Here is a 22,204-nt window from a genome sequence, read left to right on the forward strand (position 1 = left end):
TAGTATCTTTTGGTAGAGAATGGATTAGCTGATTGTTATAACTCACAATTTATTTTTTAACAGATAAGTAATATTTTTGTGAAACAAATCTAAAGTATTATTAAAAACACATTGTGCTTTTTATAACAGCTATATTGAACCATTGAGACATATTGATTTCCTTATTTTAATACTGTGTTTAAATTTGTGTCTTTGTTAAGTTGGGAAAAAGGTGTTTGGAGACCTGCCAGTGATTATTATTTCAGGAGATAGAAATATAGGCCAACATTCCTTAGTTATCTACTTATGGACAGATAAATACTTATATAAAACTATTAAAAAAGTGTTATTTAGCCAAGGAACTGTGGATATTGGAATAGTATCTTGTTTTAGTTTGTGCGTAACAAAATCTATTAAATTTTGGCTTTAATAATTCTAACGAGGTATTTATTTCAGTTAATGGAGAGAAATGTTATTTGGGTAAATCATCCATTTTGAAATAAAAAAAATTTTTAAATAAATTACGTTTTTAAATTATCTTAAAAATCACTGAAGAACTAAAAAGACAGTGGAGAACTCCACTGGTCAATTTTTGATTGACCACCTATTAACCAGAGTGAGAAGCAGAACATTCGAGTGGGAAACTTGTTTATGCCATGAAAGCATTGTGATACTGGACACCTGGGAAGAGGAAGCGTGTATGTAAGGAGGACAGAGTCAAGGGTCAGGGCCTGTCCATGTTGGAGACTTTTATAAAAGAGCCTCCCTACATTAAGCCAGTAAGAGCAATCTAGGATGTATCCCATTTCTTCTCCAACCAAAGCAAAAACGTTTTAAAAATGTGAAAAAAGAAACATTCCCTGAGGAGTTGTGGCCACTCACAGGGTCTTGCATGGATTTGTACCTTGTGTATGCATAGCCTAGCTTAGTCAGGGAGCCTCAAGTTATAACTTAGGTTAAGATGATTTCCAACTGGAAATGCCCCCAGGCTGCTGGCAGAAGGAAATGTAAACCCTCTTGAATGAAAGGAGCTTAAATTAATTTTTAAGGGCAATGAAGATCAAGGAGTCCATAATATCTAAGCACATAAAGAAACAATGCAAAAGGTACAAAAACCAGCTAAAAAAATACACAATAGTAACAGGCTCATTTAGATTCACATATTGGAATTATCAGAGTCAAATATTAGAACGACTATACTTAGTGTGTTTAAAGAAATAAGAGAAGTTGAAAATATCTGTAGAGAATAGGAAATTATAAAAAGTGACATAAATTTGAAATTAAAACAACAAAACTTCTAGAAAATAAAAGCACAATAACTATATTGGCATACTTGGTAGCATATTGGTTACAGCAGAAGAGATAACCAGTGAAATGATAGTAAGGTTAGAAGAAATTATCCAGAATGCAACATAGAAAGACAAGTTGCAAAATACAGAAGAGAAGGCAAGAATGATACTATGAAAATACTATGAAGAGATCTAATATCCCAATGATCAGAGTCCAAGAGGGAGAGGATATCCCATCTAAGGGATATGGCAGAGGCAATATCTGAAGAGTTTTTGTTAAGTATTCACTTTTTAATATCTAGAATATCACTTTCATAATTGTGTAACTTTTAAACTAGTAGTTAAAAATAGCATTAAGCATAGTACATAACACAAATGAGGGCAAGAAGAGGGAGGAAAGGAACGTGGTAAAATAGAAAATGAAAATTAGAAGGTAGATACAAGTAAAAAATTACTATTGTTTATATTCATCTATAATTATTATCACATACATTGAACAAAAATGAACAAAATACTCCAGTTAAAAGTCAAAGAATTTCAGAGTATAGGGTGAAAAAAATCAACTATATGTTGTTTTTGAGATACATTTAAAATATAGACTATAGAAAAGTTGAAGTAAAAGGTTTTTCAGCTTTCTTTTGACTTCTGTTTACATAGTATATATATTTTTATCCTTTTATCAATATTAAGAATATAAAAGGTGATATCACTATAGAAATAGACTTAACAGAAAAAGAAAGGGAATATTGAGAACTTATACACAATAAGAAGGTTTCTGGAAAAATATATACTACCCTAACTAACTTAACAAAACAATAGAAAACCTGAAGACTTCTGCAATTATTGAAGAAAGTACATCTTTGTGAAAAATATTTTTCCCCAAATTACCAGGGCAAATGATTCTGCTGGTAAAGTCTATCAAGGATTCAAGGGATAAATTAATATTATATTTCAGGGGATGTTAAAAATTTATATTTCAGAAATATAAAGGATTTATTTTATTCTAAGTCTAATCAGGAGACATGTACTACATAATGATTTAAACTGGGGAAATTTAATATAAAGAGTTATTAAGACATGGTAAAAGAGATGTCAGTGAATTCTATAGGGTATTTTAAGGCTGAAGGAGAGTATGCAGAGATGGAAGAATTTGGAAGGGACCTCCCTCCCCAAGACTGGAGAAGGTGTAGTTGCAGCCTGTTGCAGGCAGAGAAGTTCCCTGTGTGGCTGGACCATAGCTGGTCTGCAGTTACTGGGTGAGCAGGAAGCAGCCTTCTGAGTTGCATGCGAGCCTCAGTTAAGGACAGACACCAGGCATGCAGGCATGCAGGGGAAGTGGGCATGCTGCTGTGGGTGAGAGACCTGGCGGGCCTGGTGTCCACTTTGGGCAAGGATAGATGAGCAGAGCGAGTTGGAGAGCCAGTGTGGACAGGAGGTCTGGAGTGTGATGTCTCTATTTCTAGGGCTGTCAGACAGTGATCACCAGGCCAAGCTGGGGCTGTGAGTTTGCCAAGGGATCTATACCTTATATAAAAATACATGATATACCAAAGAGGTAGCACTACATATGCATGGGAAGAAAAGGGAATTTTCAATACATTGTACTAGAATAAATATCCTTACAGAAAAAAGCACAACTAGACAACTATTTCACATCACCTCACTCTTGGCGAGTAGTGACTGAAGGGGAATATTAGGGGAGCTTCTGATTGCTAGAAATGTTCTGGTTCTTAATCTAGTCATAGTTAACAAGGATGTTTGTGAAAAGTTACTAAACTGAATTCTTATGTTCAATTTTCTGCATGAATAACATTTTAATAAAAATGTTAATCTTTTAATTTTATAAGACAATATAGTGAAATATATCCAAGGTCATGGAGTAGGAAAGGATTTCTTAAACAAGACACAATATCACCAAATGTAAGTGAAAGAACTGATTCACTTACCTATATCAAAATTAAGAACTTCTATTCATCAAATGTACCAAAAAGAGTAATAAGACAAGTCACAGAGTGGGAGAAAAAAATTACAATATATATATCACCAACAGTTCTCTAAAACCTAGTGTATATAACAGATTCCTTCAAACTAGGGCGAAAGTGAGAAACAACCTGCCGAAAACTGGACAAAAGACTGGAAAGGGAGTTTAAAATCCAAATTCCTTATGAACTTATACAAAGATGCTCAGCCTTGTTGGTGATTAGGTATATGCAAAGGAAAGCTAGGCGATTCCAGACCACACCTACCAGATGGTTATAGATCTAAAAGACTGAGAGTACAAAGTGTTGGTGAGGATGTTGAAGGCTGGGGATGCTCATACCCTTACTGGTGTCAAGTAAAGCTTAATGGTAGTGATTCCACTCCTTAGCTCACTGTAGAGCAGTGCCTCTCACCCTGTCCTGCATAGTTTCCACACAGACTTTAATGTGCAAATGAATCTTGGTAAGATGAATATTCTGATTTAGTAAGTCTGGGTTGGGACCTGAGCATCTGCATTTCTCTCGGGTTCCCAGATGATGAGGATTCTCCTAATCCATAGACTTGCATTAGAGAACCTCTGACACACATAAATTAGGAGGCACATACAAGAATGTTCAGGGACTTCCCTGGTGGCCCAGCAGTTAAGACTCCATGCTCCCAATGCAGGGGGCCTGGGTTCCATCCCTCGTCAGGGAACTAGATCCCGAATGCTGCAACTAAGAGCCCGTATGCCACAACTAAAGATCCCACATGCCGCAGCTAAGACCCAGCACAGCCAAATAAATAAATATTAAAAAAAATAAAAAAGAATGTTCATAGCAGCATGATCTGTAATAACTCCAGGCTGGAAACAATTCAAATGTCATCAACAGCACAATGATGAATAAATCACGGTAAATCCAAGGGAAGAGTATATTGCAAGAGAGCGGACAACCTGTATCTACATGCAGCAACATGGATGAATTTTATAAATATGATGTTGAGCACTAAAAGCAAAACACAGAAGTATTTTGGTAGATCGCGTTCAAATAAAAAGGTAAAACTAAGCGTTATATTTTAATACTATTGGTACATTTATAAAAAAAGACAAATGTTTAATAGAAAAGTCAGGGAAGTAGTTAGGTCTTGGGAGAGGGAAAGTACTTTGATTGGGAAGGAAGCATTCTGGGATGGGGCAAATATATTGTTTCTGGTACTAAGTGCTCCACTCTTTGTTAAAATCTGTGCATATAACATTTAGTGTACTTTCCTCTATGTATGTTACACTTTTACAACAGTAGATTTTTAAAAGATCAGCTTCACCAGGAAAAGCAAGGCTGAGTACCTATTCTGCTAGAGGCTTGGGAGTGGGACATCTTAGGGTGACCAACTGGCTCAGTTTGCCCTGGACCGAGGAGGTTCCCAGCATCTGAGACTTTCAGTACTAAAGTAGAGGCAGTCTTGGGCAAAATGGGATGGTTGGTCACCATGCATCTAGAATACTTTACACTGCAGAGGCCATTAGGGACAAAGGGTAGGTTCTGAAGATCTCGTCATGTATTATAAAATTATGAAGAAGGCAGAGTCTTTAAACTGGGGTTTAAAGCAAGAATTGAAGGGCTAAACCCCTGGAGAGATTTATTTGGAGTTTCTAGTTAAAACAACTAGGACAATGGCACAGTGTTAAACAATTTGTTAGGTTTCTTGAGAGGCTCCTGACAGCCCAGTCTTGTTCTGCCTGAGCAGCCTTGCAGGGTATTGTGGGCAACTTCTAGTTCGGCTGCGTCCTCTGACCTACACTCTACTGTCTGCCTAAACAGTTCTCTGGACTTAAGTCTCAGGGATCTCCAAAGAGGATTTGAGTGTCCTGAGAATGTAGGACTCAGAGCCCTAATTCCTCTAAGGGACAGAAACTCTTCTACTCCACGTTAGACCCACTTACCATCCTTGAGGGTCCCCTTACCAGTGAAGCTGCCCCTAGAGTTGCTTTGTTTCTGAGTGAGCCTCCACAGATAAATCTACTAAACACTTAGTACAAAGTGGTGGTGAGTTGTCTTTGTTTATTTTTCCCTACTAGACTGTGTATTTCTCAAAGCTTGGGGCTGTCTTGTTCATCTTGTGTTCTCAACATCTTGTGTTCTCAACATGCCTGCCACACCATAAGCATCCATTGTTTAGCTGCATCTAGTAAATATGAGATAAATATCTGCTGAGGTTGCAGATGACAAAACCATGTACTGAACTAAAATACTAGGTGTAACAATTAGTTTGGTCCTGATGAAAGCCATGCTATGTTATCTTTCTATGTTTAGTTAAGTATTGCTTGCCTGATAGAGTGTAACTGTGGTAAATAACAGTTTTGATTTGAAAAAAAGTTTAAAAAAAGTTAAAAAAGTAAGAAAAAACACTAAGCACTTATCTATAGGCTACTGATTCTTATTGGATATATATGTCTTAGAACATACACCCCTCTAGAGCAGATACTATGTTATGTGTGAGTTCTGCTACGTAACCATCACATTTATTATTCCTAATTAAGAAAAAAACTTGATATGTTTTCTCTAATACATAAGGCAAAGGGTGATACAAATTTTATGGACTGGGAGACATGTTTGTGTCCTTCAATATATTTTTGAATCTGTCCTAAGTCTGAGGAGAACTATTCATTACTGTGTCCTAACCCACAGGGAAACCAAAGTCAGTCATTCTTCAAATTTAACATCCTGGAACGATATTCTTATGTTCTAAAATGTACTTTAAACCAATGAGAATCTCTGTTGTATTTGGATGATTGAGCTTTGAAGGAGCTCCAAATTTTCTTATGCAGTCCATGAGATGGGTTTATAGTTTAGACAGATGAAGGCAGTAACTGTTGAGATCGCAGAATATCCCTTCTTTGCTAAAGGGGGAAAAGGATACTTTTAGTCATTCCTGAATGCTTTGCAAAAGGTAAAATATTCCATTGCTTTTAAGTTGGAACTAATTTATAGCAAGTATTCAAAGAATCTATTTAATTACACACCAATGGGTATGAAAATGGATTTCCTATTTTTTGACCCTTAATTTTTATCAGTTTGTGCTACACTGTGTCCACTGGGAAATACAGTGTATATAAGGGATGTTTCTTTCAAGCATTTCATGCATATGAATCTTTTAAACATGAGGTTTTGAAACTATGTTGGCAAAATATGCTACAATTCTATTGCTTACAAACAAAAGCCAAGGTGGTTTTGACTTGAAGTCAAAAAGTGCCATTTATTAAATGTCATGGTAATGACTTGTACCATCAGTTCCATAAAGGAAATCTCTGTGAGAGCATTTTCTGAAAGTGTTTTTTTTTTTTTTCTCTCTCTCTTATTGTCTGCTTGGAATATTTCTTCTTGAATATACACACTGTGAATTTGACTTTGTCCATGAACAACCAAAATCTTAATGTTAGTCCATTTACTTACAGTGAACTTTGAATTAATTTTTAGAATACAAAAAGCAAGATCTTATTCTTTTAACCTGGCCCCAAACCCTTTTAAAGGCAATTTTCCAACTAGATTTACAATCCCTTTCTTACACTTAAGGTAGTTTTCTCTGGTATAAGTTTTAAAAATTAGAATTAATGATTCATGACCATAGTAAATTACATGTATGTCATAGTATATTTTGCAAGCTTATCTGACTTAAGGAATAGAAGGCTAAAACATGGAAATAAGGAAAATAGAATGTTAGAAAGTTTTCTTTTTCTGGGTTTCTAATTTTTGACTTAAATTCCTCTGTGGGGCAAAACTTGATTTGGGAATGTATTGAAAAATATTTAAATGACTGATGCATTTTCTCTTATTGTGTTTTAAAAAAGGATATAATTTATCACTTTACAAGAAAGAAAAACAGACTTGTAGAAAGAAATCTTATGTTTTTCATGATCTTAATTGCCCCTAATCATTTTCATGTGAATGAAAGTGTTTTTCCACAGTTAATCTTGTAGAACATGAATTTTTAAAATAGTATTCACAATTTTTTTTCAATTTTTAGTGTTTCTGAAATAATACATGATTAAAAATAGAATTTTGTGTGTGATTCTAATACAAAGAGTCTTTTAAAAACAATTCTCATTAGAATTGGTAAATTGTTACAGAGGAAATTAGTAAGTAAAATGGCTAAATAAAATTAGAGTCATTTTATATTATTCTTTATAGTTATAATTCTGTTTTCTTTTTTTATTGTTTTGTTTTTGTCAGAGTTAGGTTTTTAATAATCAGTGAAAGTGAGAACAAATATTTTCTCAAGGTTGTTAAAAAACTTTTACTGTATTCTTGGCTCCATTAAAATTGCTTTTGTATCCCAAGATAGGCCTCAAAATGAAAAAAAAGTTTGATAAAAAGGATAATTTATTTAGGAAAAGTGAGGATCTTAACTAAGGAAAAAGCCTTAAATGGAGATGTATAGAGATAGAAAAATGTGGTTAGAATTTAACAGGAAAACAGTTAAACAAACTCACAGGAATTTCACTCATGATAAGAAGAGTAAAAGAAGAAAAAAACCAGAGTTTTGTCTTATTTATAATGAGTGAGGGAAATCCCTCTTTATCTGTTTCTCATGGTGGATATAAGAATCAGATGAGATTGTTTTTGTAGAAGTTAACTGTAAATTGTGAAGTATTAAACTCTGATTACTATATTTAGAATGGAGTATTAATACTTGAATCACAACATAACATTGCAGAAGGTCTAAAGTTAAAAAAGTCTCATACTAATGAATTTAAAATATCCACAGGAATTCTTATTCTCAACAGAAAACCACCTCAGTGCAACATATAGAAAACTATTTTTGAATTTAGTTCATTTCCCAGTGAGAAAAGTAAGAGCTTAGTCCCAGGAAAACCACTTGGCTATTTAGATTTTGAAATACTCTAATTTGTTTTGTGAATTATTTATTCTCAAGATGAACTTCAAATTAGAAAGTACCTTTAAGATATATAGGAGGAGCTTTTAACCTTTTAGGACTATAACTCAAATTTGCTTTGGCACCATAACAAGAATAATATAAATTGCTCATGTGAAGATACTACTAGAAGATACGTAGAATATTTAACTTGTCTTTATTTTTTTACTTAAATATAATTTACAGTAGTGAAATGGTCTTATCTCAAATGTACCATTCAGTGAGTTTTGGGGAACAGATACTGAGACACAGCATTTCTATCACTTCAGAAAGTTCCTGTCTGCCACTTCTCAGTCAGTCTACCCCTGCCCCACTCTCCGCCTCTAGAAGTAACACTGATCTGATTCCTAGTGTCATTGTTTAGTTTTGGAAATTTAGGAATTTCATATAAATGAAGTCATATACTATGTATGTTTTCTTGTCTGACTTCTTTCATTTAGCATAATGTTTTTGAGATTTATCCATGTTGTTGCAAGTATCAGTAGTCCATTCTTTTTTATTGCTGACTAGTAGTCAACTGTTTGACAATACCACATGTATCTATCCATTCTCCTGTTAATGGATATCTGAATTGTTTCTAGTTTTTAGCTGTTATAAGTAAAGCTTCCATTAATATTTGTGTACAAGTATTTGTGTGGACATGTGTTTTTATTTTTCTTGGATTAACACCTGGATACAGAATTAATGGATCACAGAGTAGATGTATGTTTAACTATTTTAGAAATGAGAAAGTTTTCTAAAGTGGTGGTACCAATTTGCATTTCCATTGGCCTTCCAGTTGCTCCACATTCTCTGACATTTGTTGTTGTCAGTCCCTTTCATTTTAGCCATTTCAGTGGGAGTAGCTCATTGGGGTTTCAATTTGCATTCCTCTGCCTGATGACTAATGATGCTGAGCACTTTCTCACATGCGTGTTTTACATTTGTAGATCTCCATTTGTGAAGTGACTCTGTCTTTTGCCCATTTTAAAAATAGAGTCATTTGTCTTTCTGTTATTGAATTGCAAGAGTCTATATATATTCTGGGATTTAGGTCCTTTGTCATGTGTTATGAATACTTACTCACATGTGTTATGAATATTTACTCTCAGTAGCTTGCCTTTTTTTCTTGCATTTTCTTATTAGCACAAGGTTTTATTTTTGATGAAGTCCAGTTTTTTCATTTTTTTCCTTTGTGACTTGTACTTTCTGTGTCTTCTTTAAAATTACTTTGTTGATCTAAAGGTTGTGAAGACCTATATTTTTTTCCTAGCAGTTTTGTTGTTTTAGCTTTTATGTTTGGACCTATGATCCATTTCAAATTAATTTTTGTGTATAGTTTAAGGTAGTATCATTTTTTGAAGAGGTTTCTTTCTCCATTGAATTGCTTTTGTGCCTTTGTCAAAATTTTTGATTGTATTTGTACACATCTATTTGAGGTCTGTTTACTCTGTTTCACTACCTCATTATCTTATTCCTGTAGCTTTATAGTAAATCTTGATGTCAAGTGGTGTATATCCTCCAGATTTTTTTCCTTTTCAAGATTGTTTTTACTATTTTTGTTCCTTTGCCTTTCCAAATAAAATTTTAAGTTATTTTGTCAATTTCCAGAAAAAAAGATGGCTGTGATTATAATTGACATTGCTTTGAATCTATATATCAGTTGAGGGATATAGAACAACAATCTTAACATTAAGTCTTCAATCCATGAACGCAGTATAACTCTTCATTTGTTTAAGTCTTTAATCTCTCAGCAATATTTTTTTTAAAATATACATTTTATATTTATATGCTATTTGTTAAATTTATCCTTAATGCTTTGATTTTTGAAGCTCTTGCAAATGATACTGATTTTTAACTCCTTTTTCTGTTTATGGTACTATATAGAATACAGTCGATTTTTTAATTGACTTTGTACTTTGCAGCATTACTAAAATTCATTGTTTTCTTTCTGATTCATTAGAATTTACTACATACATGGTCATGTCATTCTGAATAAAGGTAGTTTTACTTCATTCTTTCCAAATTGTATGTCTTTTTGTTTTTTTCTCTTTGTCTTGTTTTATTGCACTGGTTAGGAATTCTAGCATGATGCTGATCACAGATATCCTATCTTGTTTCAAATCTTAGGCAGAAGGCATTCACTATCTCACCATCATGTATTACATTAGCTACAGTTTTTTGTAGGTTCCTATTGTCAGGATTTTGAAGTTTCCATTTTTGGTAGTTTGCTGTAGAACAATTTTTTTATTCATAAATGCTTGTTGAATTTTGGAAGATTTTTTATGCATGTACTTAAATATTATTTGATTTTTCTCTCAATGTATTATATATAGTACACTATATATAATACACTATATTATATATAGTGTATATAGTGAATTGCACTGATTAATTTTCACATATAAAACCAACTTTATATTCTTGGGCAACACCTAATTGTCCATAATATATTATGCTTTTCATATATTGATGGATATAAGGCTAAAATGAGATGGTGTTTGTAGAAGTTATTTTTAATACACTAAATAGACGTAAGTTACTGATAAATAATTTTCAGGAAGAAGCATACATAAATAAAACTTAAATCTTTGATGTGAATTTTTTTTTATAAATTTTATTTATTTTTGGCTTCGTTGGGTCTTTGTTGCTGCACGCGGGCTTTCTATAGTTGTGGCGAGCGGGGGCTACTCTTCGTTGCGGTGTGCGGGCTTCTTCTTGCAGTGGTTTATTTTGTTGCAGAGCATGGGCTCTAGGTGCGCGGGCTTCAGTAGTTGCGGCTCACAGGCTCTAGATTGCAGGCTCAGTAGTTGTGGCACACTGGCTTAGTTGCTCCGTGGCATATGGGATCTTCCTGGACCAGGGCTCGAACCTGTGTCCCCTGCATTGCCAGGCAGATTCTTAACCACTGCACCACCAGGGAAGCCTCTTGATGTCAATTTTTATGTTAATAGTTTAATACCTATAATTAATAATTTATGGTCTTTTGATGGTAATCAGGAGAGAGCATATTTTATATTCAGGAATAACTGACAAATATTTATTGAGCACTTACTATGTGTGCTCTGCTCATTGCTGGAGAGGCACTGGTGAACATGACAAAAGCTACTGACCTTGTAGTACTTATATTCTAGTGGAGAAGATAGACAGTAAACAAATTTTTGATGCTCTGCTCTACCTGAGGGAGGTTCTGACCTAGGATTTTAGAATATTGTTAACAAAGCCACCATGTGAGGACTTGGGGATTTTGCTTAGCTGAGCTTCCTTACACCTTATTGTTCAGTTCAATTCCCCCTTTTCCAAACCAGATTTTGCCAGATAGAAAAGTATGTTATTTATGTTTTGCTCTGTGTTCTGCTCTCTTTCCCTGATGATCAGCTATTTAATTCAAACTTTCCTTGGCATTGGAAAATTTATGTATTTTAGAATAAACAGATAGAAAGCCATTTTATTATAGAATAACTAAATATATACAAAAATAAAGAGAGTAGGATACCAAATCCATATGTATCCAGTAATTACTGGCTCCAGTAATTATGAACTCATGGTCAGTGCTGTTTCATCCATGTACTCACTCAGTTCCCGTCTCAGTTTGGATTATTTGAAGCAAATTTCTTGCTATCCATCCATAAGTATTTTTCAATTTTATTATAAAATATAAGGAATCTTTTTTTAAAGCACACCAAAATATCATAATCTCATCTAAAAATTAATAAGTTATTAATATCAACTAATAACTAGTAATTGTTCAAATTCCATATTTTTCATCATATTTTGATAAAACTTCATTCAAGTAAAGACAGAGTTGTTATATCATTTTTGCTTCCATCTTTTACAGGAATAAAGACATTTGGTATAAGTATCTATATAGAAGTAAAGATGTCATCTGAATTTTGAAGGCAATGAAATTGATTAAAGTTTTCATTTTTAACGTTTTAAAAACTGACCATAGAAAATGCTGTGCTAGATATATAATGAGTACAAAAAAATTTTAGACCTCAACCATGTCTTATAAAGAATTTATAGCGTTGTGGCTGAGTTATAACACAAAAGGTAACCCACAATACAAGTTGAGTTCTGTCCCAGTGATGGGGGTGAGTGGCTCTCAGCCTCTATGACCATTCACATTGGTGTATCATATCAGGAGGTGATTGCAAGGCACATTTTTTAATTCTGGAAAGACAAAACTTTGAAAATTATTTACCTTTTAAATAATTAGAATGGATTCAGGATTATTGTTGTAATCATGCCAGTTACATTCCTTTGAATTCCAATATGCTTTTATGAGTGAAGAGAAAAAGATGATGGAATTACAGCTTGGCCTTGAAAGTTGGGTGTGCTTTGGGAAGGTGGAGACTGGTTAGGAATAGTGGCCAGGGTTCTTGAGAGGAACAGAACCAGTAGGATCTCTCTCTATAGATACAGATATAGATACAGATATAGATGTCTATTGATCAATATATGTACATAGAGGTCTAGGTAGACAGATAGAGGGATAAACAGATAGATAGATGGATAGATAGACAGATGGATAGATAGATTTCTCTCTCTCTTTCTCCATATGTGATTTAAAAAAATAAATCTCTCCCCTACCTCTCCCCCTCATATATGGAGAGATTTATTTTAAGGAATTAGTTTAGTTTTTACAGAGGCTAGCAAGTCTAAAATCTGCAGTATGGGCTGGCAGGCTGGAGACCCAGGGAAAAGTTGATGTTGTATCTCAAGTCTGAAGGCAGTCTGCTGGCAGAATTCTCTCTTCTGAAGGCCTTCAACTGATCGGATGAGGCCCACCTACCTTATAGAGAGCAATCTGCTTTACTCAAAGCAGATTTAAATGTTAATCTCATCTAAAAATACCTTCACAGAAGCATCCAGATATTTTTGACTAAGTATCCAGGTACTGTGTCCTAGACAAGTTTACACATGAAAATTAACCATCACAAGTGGGCACCATGGCATAAGCAAATGAGTGGAGGTGGACTTCAATACTCTTTTGGATTAAGGCAAGTAGAGCATTTAAACTAGAGGAAAAATTCATATATGGACATAGCGGTTAGTAAAACCACTAAGAAATGATCCTAATTTTGTCCTCAATTATTCTTAAAGTTGATGCTAAAATGATATATATTATGTTTCTTGAAAGAACCAAATTTTGTTGAATTTGATCTTTTGATGTGTAGTAGTAAGAAGACAGAGCATCTGTGAAATATTTGATTAGTACAGTCAATTTTCATTTATTAGTAATAATGGAAACAGGGTCCACATGGCTACTGAGCTTCATAGATAACATTTAACACATTAATATTCAGAATTTTCATCATCCACTCAGAATTTAAACTTTTACTTGTAGTTATAACAAGTAGAAACATTGATTTATGTTTTATCTTTGCTTCCTTTCTGATAATGGTTTAAAGGACTGAAAAGGACAGGTTGAAATTGACTGGTCCTTAAAAAACCAAATTGTAAATGTTGATCATAACAATGGAAAGTCCTTGTTGTTAGCTTATTTCACTAACCTTGTTTGTTATATTTATGTATGATACTTACTGTAGCTTTATAGACTTGGGCTTTGTGAATCACTTTGTACTTACACAAACCTCTAATTTTATTTTCTACAGTTTTCTGCCTGCAATTGAGTCTTAAGTTTTCACTAATCATATATGGTCTATATATGACCATACATATGCAAGGTGACAATCTATCTTGATACTAGCTATGACTAGGAGAGTTGAATAGAGTGAAACATTTGGAATAAACATACAAACACAAGCAGGGCTAAAATGCTGTACTATGATTATCCTTTTGTTTCTGCCACCAGAGTCTTTTTTCTTCTGTTGAATGTATTGCTTTAATGAGCTTTCAGTAAAGATAATGAAACATTAATGAACTTCAGTCTTCTTACCACCCCAATCATCAAAGACAGGGGGAAATAACTAAAAATTAACAATCTTTCATAGGGGATTAGATTCTTATTTTCATTTTCTAATTCCATTCCAGAATTTCTAATTCTCATTCCAGAATTTGCACAATAATTCTAGCTCATGCATAAACTGCAAATATGAGGAAAACACGATTAGGATAGCTTTCCTCAAAATGTGAGTCAGTTACGAAGAATTTATGAACCTTGCACTCAGCCTATTAGGAACAAAAGAAAAGAATACAGACAAAAATTTGATCAAACCAGAAGCTATCAGTTTTAGCAGTTCGGCATATTTTTGTTTAGTCTTGTTTATGAATTTTTTGGTTCATAATTAAAAGCATATGAATTATGAATTTGTTGGTTGTTTATAAATTTTTTGGTTCATAATTAAAAGCATAAGGTATATGATATTTTTAATTTTCTATATAATGTAAAAAACTTCATAGGCAAAATTTTTGTTATTGAAAAATAACCCAATGTATGTATGTCTTGTAATTTTCTTAACGAATCTTCCATTACTGGACATTTATTTTATTTCCAATTTTATTATTGTATTGGGGATCCCAAAGACCACCCCCAGGCTTAATGATTTGCTAGGAGGACTCATGGGACTCAGTACATAGCCTTATCAACAGCTAAGTTTTATTACAGTGAAAGGATACAAAGCAAAATCAGCAAGGGAAAAGGCACATGGGATGAAGTCCAGAGGAAACCAGGAGCCAGCTTCCAAGAGTCCTCTTCCAGTGGAGTCACATGGATGCACTTAATTCCTCCAGCAATGAGTCATGACACGTGTAAAGGGTTGTAACTGGGGAAACTCGTTAGAGATTCAGCACCCAAGGTTTTTACTGGGACATGGTTACATAGGCGCCCTCTGCTTAGCATGTACCAACATTCCAGATTTCCAGAAGGAAAGCAGGTGTTCTGCATAAACCATGTTTTTTGCACAGTTTAGGCATAGTGAGATACCCTTATCTTTTAGGGAAAGTTTACATCAGTGGGTAAGGAACTGTTTACCTGCCAAGTACTTAGATGCCAGCTGAGGATCAACCCTTGCAAGCATCTTCTTCTAAGAATAGCAGTCTCAAGTTTGTTACGCTAACTCTTTTTCTGCACAATTATTATAAATAATGCTGTAATAAGCATCTTTGTTAATAAATCTTTTGGCATATTCCAGATTATTTCCTTATGAAAGATTCCTAGAAATTGATATTACATCAAAAATATGAGCTTTAAAAGACTTCTCTTACTGATAAATTACTTTCCCAGAAGTCTTTTCAAATTTTCACTTTCACCAAGCATGTATGAGTGGGGGCACCAAAAACCTTGACTAAAATAGGTGAGATCCATATGGTCCAAACAGCAATTCATCATAAACCTGAAAGAATTAATTAAAAATAATTGAGTTTTATGAGAGGAAACAAAGACTAATCGTTGCTTCCATTTGTGGGGGGCAGGGACATTAAGAACGCTCCCATTAAATTATCACCCAAAATGCACTTTTCTCCTGGACCTCTGTCTCTTTTTGCCTAGAGATCTATGACGTCATTGTCATCTGTAAAACACACACCATCCAATTCATTTTAACATTCATTTGCTTTAAACAATTAGCACGTATTCTGTACTAGGCATTGCAGTTGTGTGGAGGATAAAACAGTACACTGCGCCTGCCTTTTCTCCTTGCTTTTGTTCATTTTGTTTTTACATAATTTTTGCTTATTTTTACCTAAAATTTTATGGCCTATTTTAAATGTTTTTCCTAAAACTGTAATTAGTTGTAATAAATTGCAGAAAACTTGGAAAATACAGAGCACTCACAAAAAATGACAGTCCATTGGTATTCCACCACCCAGAGATACTCACTGTTAAATTCTGGTGTATTTGCTAGAATCTATTTTCCAGGTGTAGTTTTTCCCTTAGTTAAACGACAGAGCTCCATAAGAACCCTCAGAGGGTGTTCCTATAATATAAAGAGGAACTTTGTGAAGGGCGATGCCATGACTCAGGTGATTCAGTTTGAACTTTTGAAAGGAGAAAAGTCATTATTTAAGTTCTCTGAACCTGAAAATAGCCATTATATTGTTCTTTGTTATTCTTGTCTTATTTACTGAGTCTCTAGGTACATGTTCCAAGTGTTTAACCATTGTAAGTGCGTGACAGAACAACATTGGTTATTGGCTATAGAGCAAGATTCCATTTGAAAGAACATTTCATTTGAACTGTGAGTGAATTCAAGTGTATACCCTAGGAAACAAATTGTTTGGTTCCTGACAAAGTAGAATAGCAGAAAAGAAACTATGAGGTAAAGCCTGGAAGGACCAAGCTTTACATCAGAGCTACAGCATCCACGTACCACAAGTGATCCTACTAGAATTGCATGCTGGTACGGCAAGAACTGCTGGTACTCTTACAGCATGATTTCTAAATTCTTTTATCCTTGAATTTGATTCCCATCTTGGTCTTAGGTAAGTGTTTGTTTATTTACTTAAACAAAAACATATTTTTCTGAGCATATTTTCAGGGGACTGGTATATTTGAAAATGATTTGTTTCCTGGCCTTTATACATTGAGAACAATTTTGTTATGAAATTTCTGTTTCACACCTTTTCTTTTCCCTTGGTGGTATTCTGTTATTTATGGGTTCTTTTACTGTTTCACAGAAGAAATTTGGAAGGAACCTGAGTTTTGCTCCTTTGAGCTTTTTTCTTTCTAAATATATATGAAATTTTCTTTATTCTTATACTTTAAATGTTCTTTATTCCTTTAATTTTGCAGAATGTACTTGTGTACAAATCCTTTTTAATTAACTTATCCTAAAACACAGTAAGCCCCAATACTCAGAAGATGCAAATCTTTTTTTCAGCTCAGGAAATTATTATTCAGTAGTGTATTTTTTCATTCCTGATTGTTCTGTTTTCAACTTTGGTAAACTGTATGATTCCTTTCATGGATATTTATCTTTTGTCCTCTTTAATCTGTAATCTTCTCTCTCATAATTTTCGTCTTTGGACACTTTTCTTCTGCACTCTAGGAGTGCTTGCCAAATCCAGTCATTTGGTATTCTGCACTGTCTTCTACTCCCCCACTAACACTGAAGTACATTTTTGGTTTCCTTGTATTTCTTGCCTTTTTAAAAACACTATTTCCATTTTCGTTTGCCTTAACAAATATTATTTTCTAAAGTCTTAGTTTATTTTTTCCTTGTTGCTTTTGACCTCTATTTTTTAGATTGAAATATAGTTGATTTACAATGTTATATTATATCAGTTTCAATATTTTACTACATTTAAAGTTCTTGTAAAATATTGGCTATATTTTTTTGTGTTGTACAATATATCCTTGTAGCCTGTTTATTTTATGCATAGTAGTTTATACCTCTTACTCCCCTACCCCTATCCTCCCCCTCCCCACTTCCCTCTCCCCACTGGTAACCACTAGTTTACTGTCTATATCTGTGAGTCTGTTTCTGTTTTGTTATACTAATTCATTTGTTTTATTTTTTAGGTACCACATATAAGTGATAATTTGACATATTTGTCTTCCTCTGTCTGACTACCCTCTAGTTCCATCCACGTTGCTGCAAAGTGTCAGAATTTCATCCTTTTATATGGATGAGTAATATTCCATCGTATATATATACACCACATCTTCTTTATCCATTCATATGTTGATGGACACTTAGGTTGCTTCCGTATCCTGGCTATTGTAAATAATGCTGCTATGAATATTGGGATACATGTATCTTTTCAAATGAGTGTTTTCATTTTCTTCAGATATATTTTCTCACATGATATACAAAAATAAACTCAATGGATTAAAGACTTAAATGTAAGACTGGAAACCATAAAACTCCTAGAAGAAAACATAGGCAGACCACTCCTTGATATAAATCTTAGCAATATATTTTTTTGGGGGGGACACCTGTCTCCTAAGTCAAAGGAAACTAAAGGAATAAACAAATGGGACCTAATTAAACTTAAAAGCTTTTGCACAGCAAAGGAAACCATGGACAAATAAAAAAGACAACCTAATGAATGGGAGAAAATGTTTGCAGGTGATATGACTGATAAGGGGTTAATATCCAAAATATATAAACAGCTCATACAACTCAATATAAAAAAAACCCCAAACAACCAGATTAAAAATGGACAGAGGACCTGAATAAACATTTTTCCAAAGAAGGTATACAGATGGCCAATAGGCCCATGAAAACATACTCAACATCGCTAATCATTAGAGACATGCGAATCAAAATCACAATGAGATATCATCTCACACCTGTTAGAATGACTATCATCAAAAAGTCTACAAATACCAATGTTGGTGAGGATGTTGAGAAAAGGGAACCCTTGTACACTGTTGGTGGGAATTGCTGCAGCCACTATGGAAACAGTATGGGGGTTCCTCTAAAAACTAGAAATAGAACTACCACATGACTGAGCAGTTCTACTCCTTGGTGTATATCCAATTGGTGTATAAAACACAAATTCGAAAAGATACATGCACCCCCATGTTTTGGCCTCTATTTTGAAGAGTTGGCTTGCTACAATATAGTGAGAATGCCAACACTTTTCTAAAATTTTCTTCTGAGTCTAGTAGAATATTTTACTAGATTTTCAGAATTGCAGACTGCATTAGTTTCCCATGGCTCCTCTAACAATTTACCAAAACTTGCTAGCTTAAACCAATACATATTTATTCTCTTATAGTTCTAGAGGCTAGAAATCCAAAATTAATGTCACTGGACTAAGTTGTCAAGAGTCTGGACTTAGAGTTTTGGGACTCTAGGGAAGAATCTGTTTCTTTGCCTTTTCTAGCTTCTGAAGGCTGCTTGCATTTCTTGGCTCATGACCTCTTTCTCTAATCACTCCAGTTTCTTGCTTCTGTCATCACATTTCCTTCTCCCCTTTTAGTCACATCTCCCCTTTGTAAGGACACTTGCATGTAGGGTCCGTCAGGATAATCCAGGATAATCTTCCCCTCTCAGGATTCTTAATTTAATCATACCTGCAAAGTCCCTCTTATCCTATGAGCTAACATTTACAGGTTCTAGGGATGAGGATGTGATATCTTTGGGGCCATTGTTCAGTCTACTGTAGGGAACTTTCCCCTTGTATCACAGTCACATGGGCTTCAAATTCAGAATGACCTGGGTTCACACAACCACTTAGCAATTGTCTGAACTTGGGCGAGTGACTTAATTAGTTTTCTTTGCTATTAAACTGGGATAAACTCAGCACCGACCTCATAGGGTTACTTTGCCAATTAGATCAAGTAATGTAAAGTGTTTAGCAAACTAGGTCCTCACTAAATGTTAACTAGCATTGTCATGATTAATGTAGGCCCCAATGTGTTTACTCTGCCCTGAATAAGGAGAAACAGATCTATGCAAAGTGAGTGATTTCACAAATAGAGAACATGGTGGATTTTTCTCAGCTCCACTCCATGTTCACTTGGTTGTGTTGGTCACCTTTTCTTGTTCTATAGTTGAGGAGCAGGTGTCAATGCCCACTTCTCTGCGCAATTCCTGGTAACTGCAGACATCTATCTATCTGAAATAGGTTGGCTCTGCCAAGGTGGGGCCTTTCCTATTCCACCCCTTCGTTCTTTATTAGTTTTAGCTGTTCAGCACATGAGAATTATAATCTCCATTATACATTGTTATCAAGACCTGCCTGTCCCACCCTCTGCACAGAGCTCTTTCCTTGAAATAGGACTGTATTAAATCCTACCACCAGGATTACTTCATTCCTAGTTGTTTTCTTGGAGCTGTAGTGTCCCAAGTGGATCGTGATAGATGGGGGTATGGGGAGGGAAATGGTTTTTCAATAGCAGCACCCACATTTTATTTTATTTTTAAAAATTTTTTGAATTAATTTTTATTGGAGTATAGTTGCTTTACAATGTTGTGTTAGTTTCTACTGTACAGCAAAATGAATCAGTTATACATATACATATATCCCCTCTTTTTTTGGATTTCCTTCCCATTTAGCTCACCAGAGTGCATTAAGTAGAGTTCCCTGTGCTATACAGTATGTTTTCATTAGTTAACTATTTTATACATAGTATTAATCGTGTATATGTGTCAATCCCAATCTCCCAATTCCCCCCACCACCCGCCTTCCCCCTTGGTATCCATACATTTGTTCTCTACATCTGTGTCTCTATTTCTGCTTTGCAAATAAGATCATCTACACCATTTTTCTAGATTCCACATATGCGGCGGGCCGTTTCCGACCAGCAGAATAACGAGCCGCCACACGCAAGATTCTTCTCGTATCACACTTTATTGGAGCACAGCTTGGTTGAAGAAAGATGGAAGGAAGACCCCGCAATCCTATAGCAGTCTGCTTATATAGGGATTAAGAACATGTGTCGCTCTGTGATTGGCTTTCGCCGATGGTGCGATTTGTGAGCCAACATCGGATAGGTCGCTACTTTAAAACCTCATTAGTATACTTAGCGCAAGCGCAGTGGCCACAGGAAGGATGACTCAGCTTATTTCAGCTTCCTGCCGCGTAGCAGTTAGCTGACCGCGCCCTACATCTCCCCCTTTTTTATTTATTAGAACACCAAGCAGAATGTAGCCCGTACAAGTGTTCACCTCATGATGTGCTCACTGTTCGAGGGCAGTTTTCTGTTGGCATGTCTGAGACACCTTCCTGCGTGCAATGCCAACAAGGGCTGCAGGGTGCAAAGGCTGACTCAGAATAATGGCTGATTCCCTATAGAGGTGCAATGGCAACAAGGCCTCTCTGTGCAAGGGCAATCAGGACAATGGATGACTCCCTATAGAGGTGCAATGGCAACAAGGCCTCTCTGTGCAAGGGCAATCATTTCGAATTATTCAGGGCGGAGAGCCAGGCTGCGGGCGAATCTCCTTCATTAATAGCCAGAAGTGCCTGAGTGAGCAGGACCCTATCTCGATGTGCCCTGATGCGCACACGACAGACCAACCAGAGACACAGCATAATCCCAAATACACAGCAGACTCCAAAGATTCCTACCCCCACCCACTCCCCAAAGGAGGAAAAGGCAGAAGAGAGCCAAGAGGCAAAATCTCCAAAGGCAACGGGCTCCAGCCCGGCAGCACTCAGTTGCACAATTTGAATAATCCTTTGTGGAATTCCAACTAATACAAAGACTTCGATTAAGAATCATCAGGAACATCCAGCTCAGCATCTTCTCTGAAGTTTTCTTCAACAATTCTCGTCAGTCTTGATGGCACCCAGATCGGATCTTGATCCGACGGTTCACTCCGTGTGTCGAGTTCTGAATCGGTCCTCCATGCAGGGCGCGAAGTTCCCGGGTTTCAGCACCACTTGCGGCGGGCCGTTTCCGACCAGCAGAATAACGAGCCGCCACACGCAAGATTCTTCTCGTATCACACTTTATTGGAGCACAGCTTGGTTGAAGAAAGATGGAAGGAAGACCCCGCAATCCTATAGCAGTCTGCTTATATAGGGATTAAGAACATGTGTCGCTCTGTGATTGGCTTTCGCCGATGGTGCGATTTGTGAGCCAACATCGGATAGGTCGCTACTTTAAAACCTCATTAGTATACTTAGCGCAAGCGCAGTGGCCACAGGAAGGATGACTCAGCTTATTTCAGCTTCCTGCCGCGTAGCAGTTAGCTGACCGCGCCCTACACACATATATGCGTTAATATACAATATTTGTTTTTCTCTTTCTGACTTACTTCAGTCTGTATGAGGGTCTCTAGGTCCATCCACGTCTCTACAAATGACCCAATTTCATTCCTTTTCATGGCTGAATAATAATCCATTGTTTATATGTACCACATCTTCTTTATCCATTCCTCTGTTGATGGACATTTAGTTTGCTTCCATGTCCTGGCTATTGTAGATGGTGAGCAGCACCCACATTTTAGAGAAATGATGTTTGTTCTGTTTGGTTTTTTCTTAGGTGGTATTAAGCTTCTTTCTAATGGCTTTCAGATGGGCTAGGGGTTTATTATTATGTAAAGATCACTGATTGCTTTCCTCAGTTCACTTCCATCATCCTAATTAATGAAAATTTTTTCTCAACTGCAGATAGGTGAATGCTTAAAATAATGTTTTTGTGACCTTGACATTTTCGTCTTTTTATGATTGTTATAGTATTTTCTTGAGGCTATAAAAAGGGC

General features: G+C 35.4%; 1 protein-coding gene across 1 annotated transcript in view; it reads left to right on the forward strand.

Moving 5' to 3' along the window:
* IQCM (IQ motif containing M) overlaps window positions 1–22,204 on the forward strand; it is a 346,741-nt gene that overhangs the window by 76,678 nt on the left and 247,859 nt on the right. The window contains 2 exon segments of the mRNA XM_073804676.1: window positions 3,949–3,974; window positions 11,630–11,685. Of these exon segments, the coding sequence (XP_073660777.1) occupies window positions 3,949–3,974; window positions 11,630–11,685 (82 nt within the window).

Source organism: Tursiops truncatus, chromosome 5, assembly GCF_011762595.2.
Source record: "Tursiops truncatus isolate mTurTru1 chromosome 5, mTurTru1.mat.Y, whole genome shotgun sequence".
Lineage (NCBI taxonomy): Eukaryota > Metazoa > Chordata > Mammalia > Artiodactyla > Delphinidae > Tursiops > Tursiops truncatus.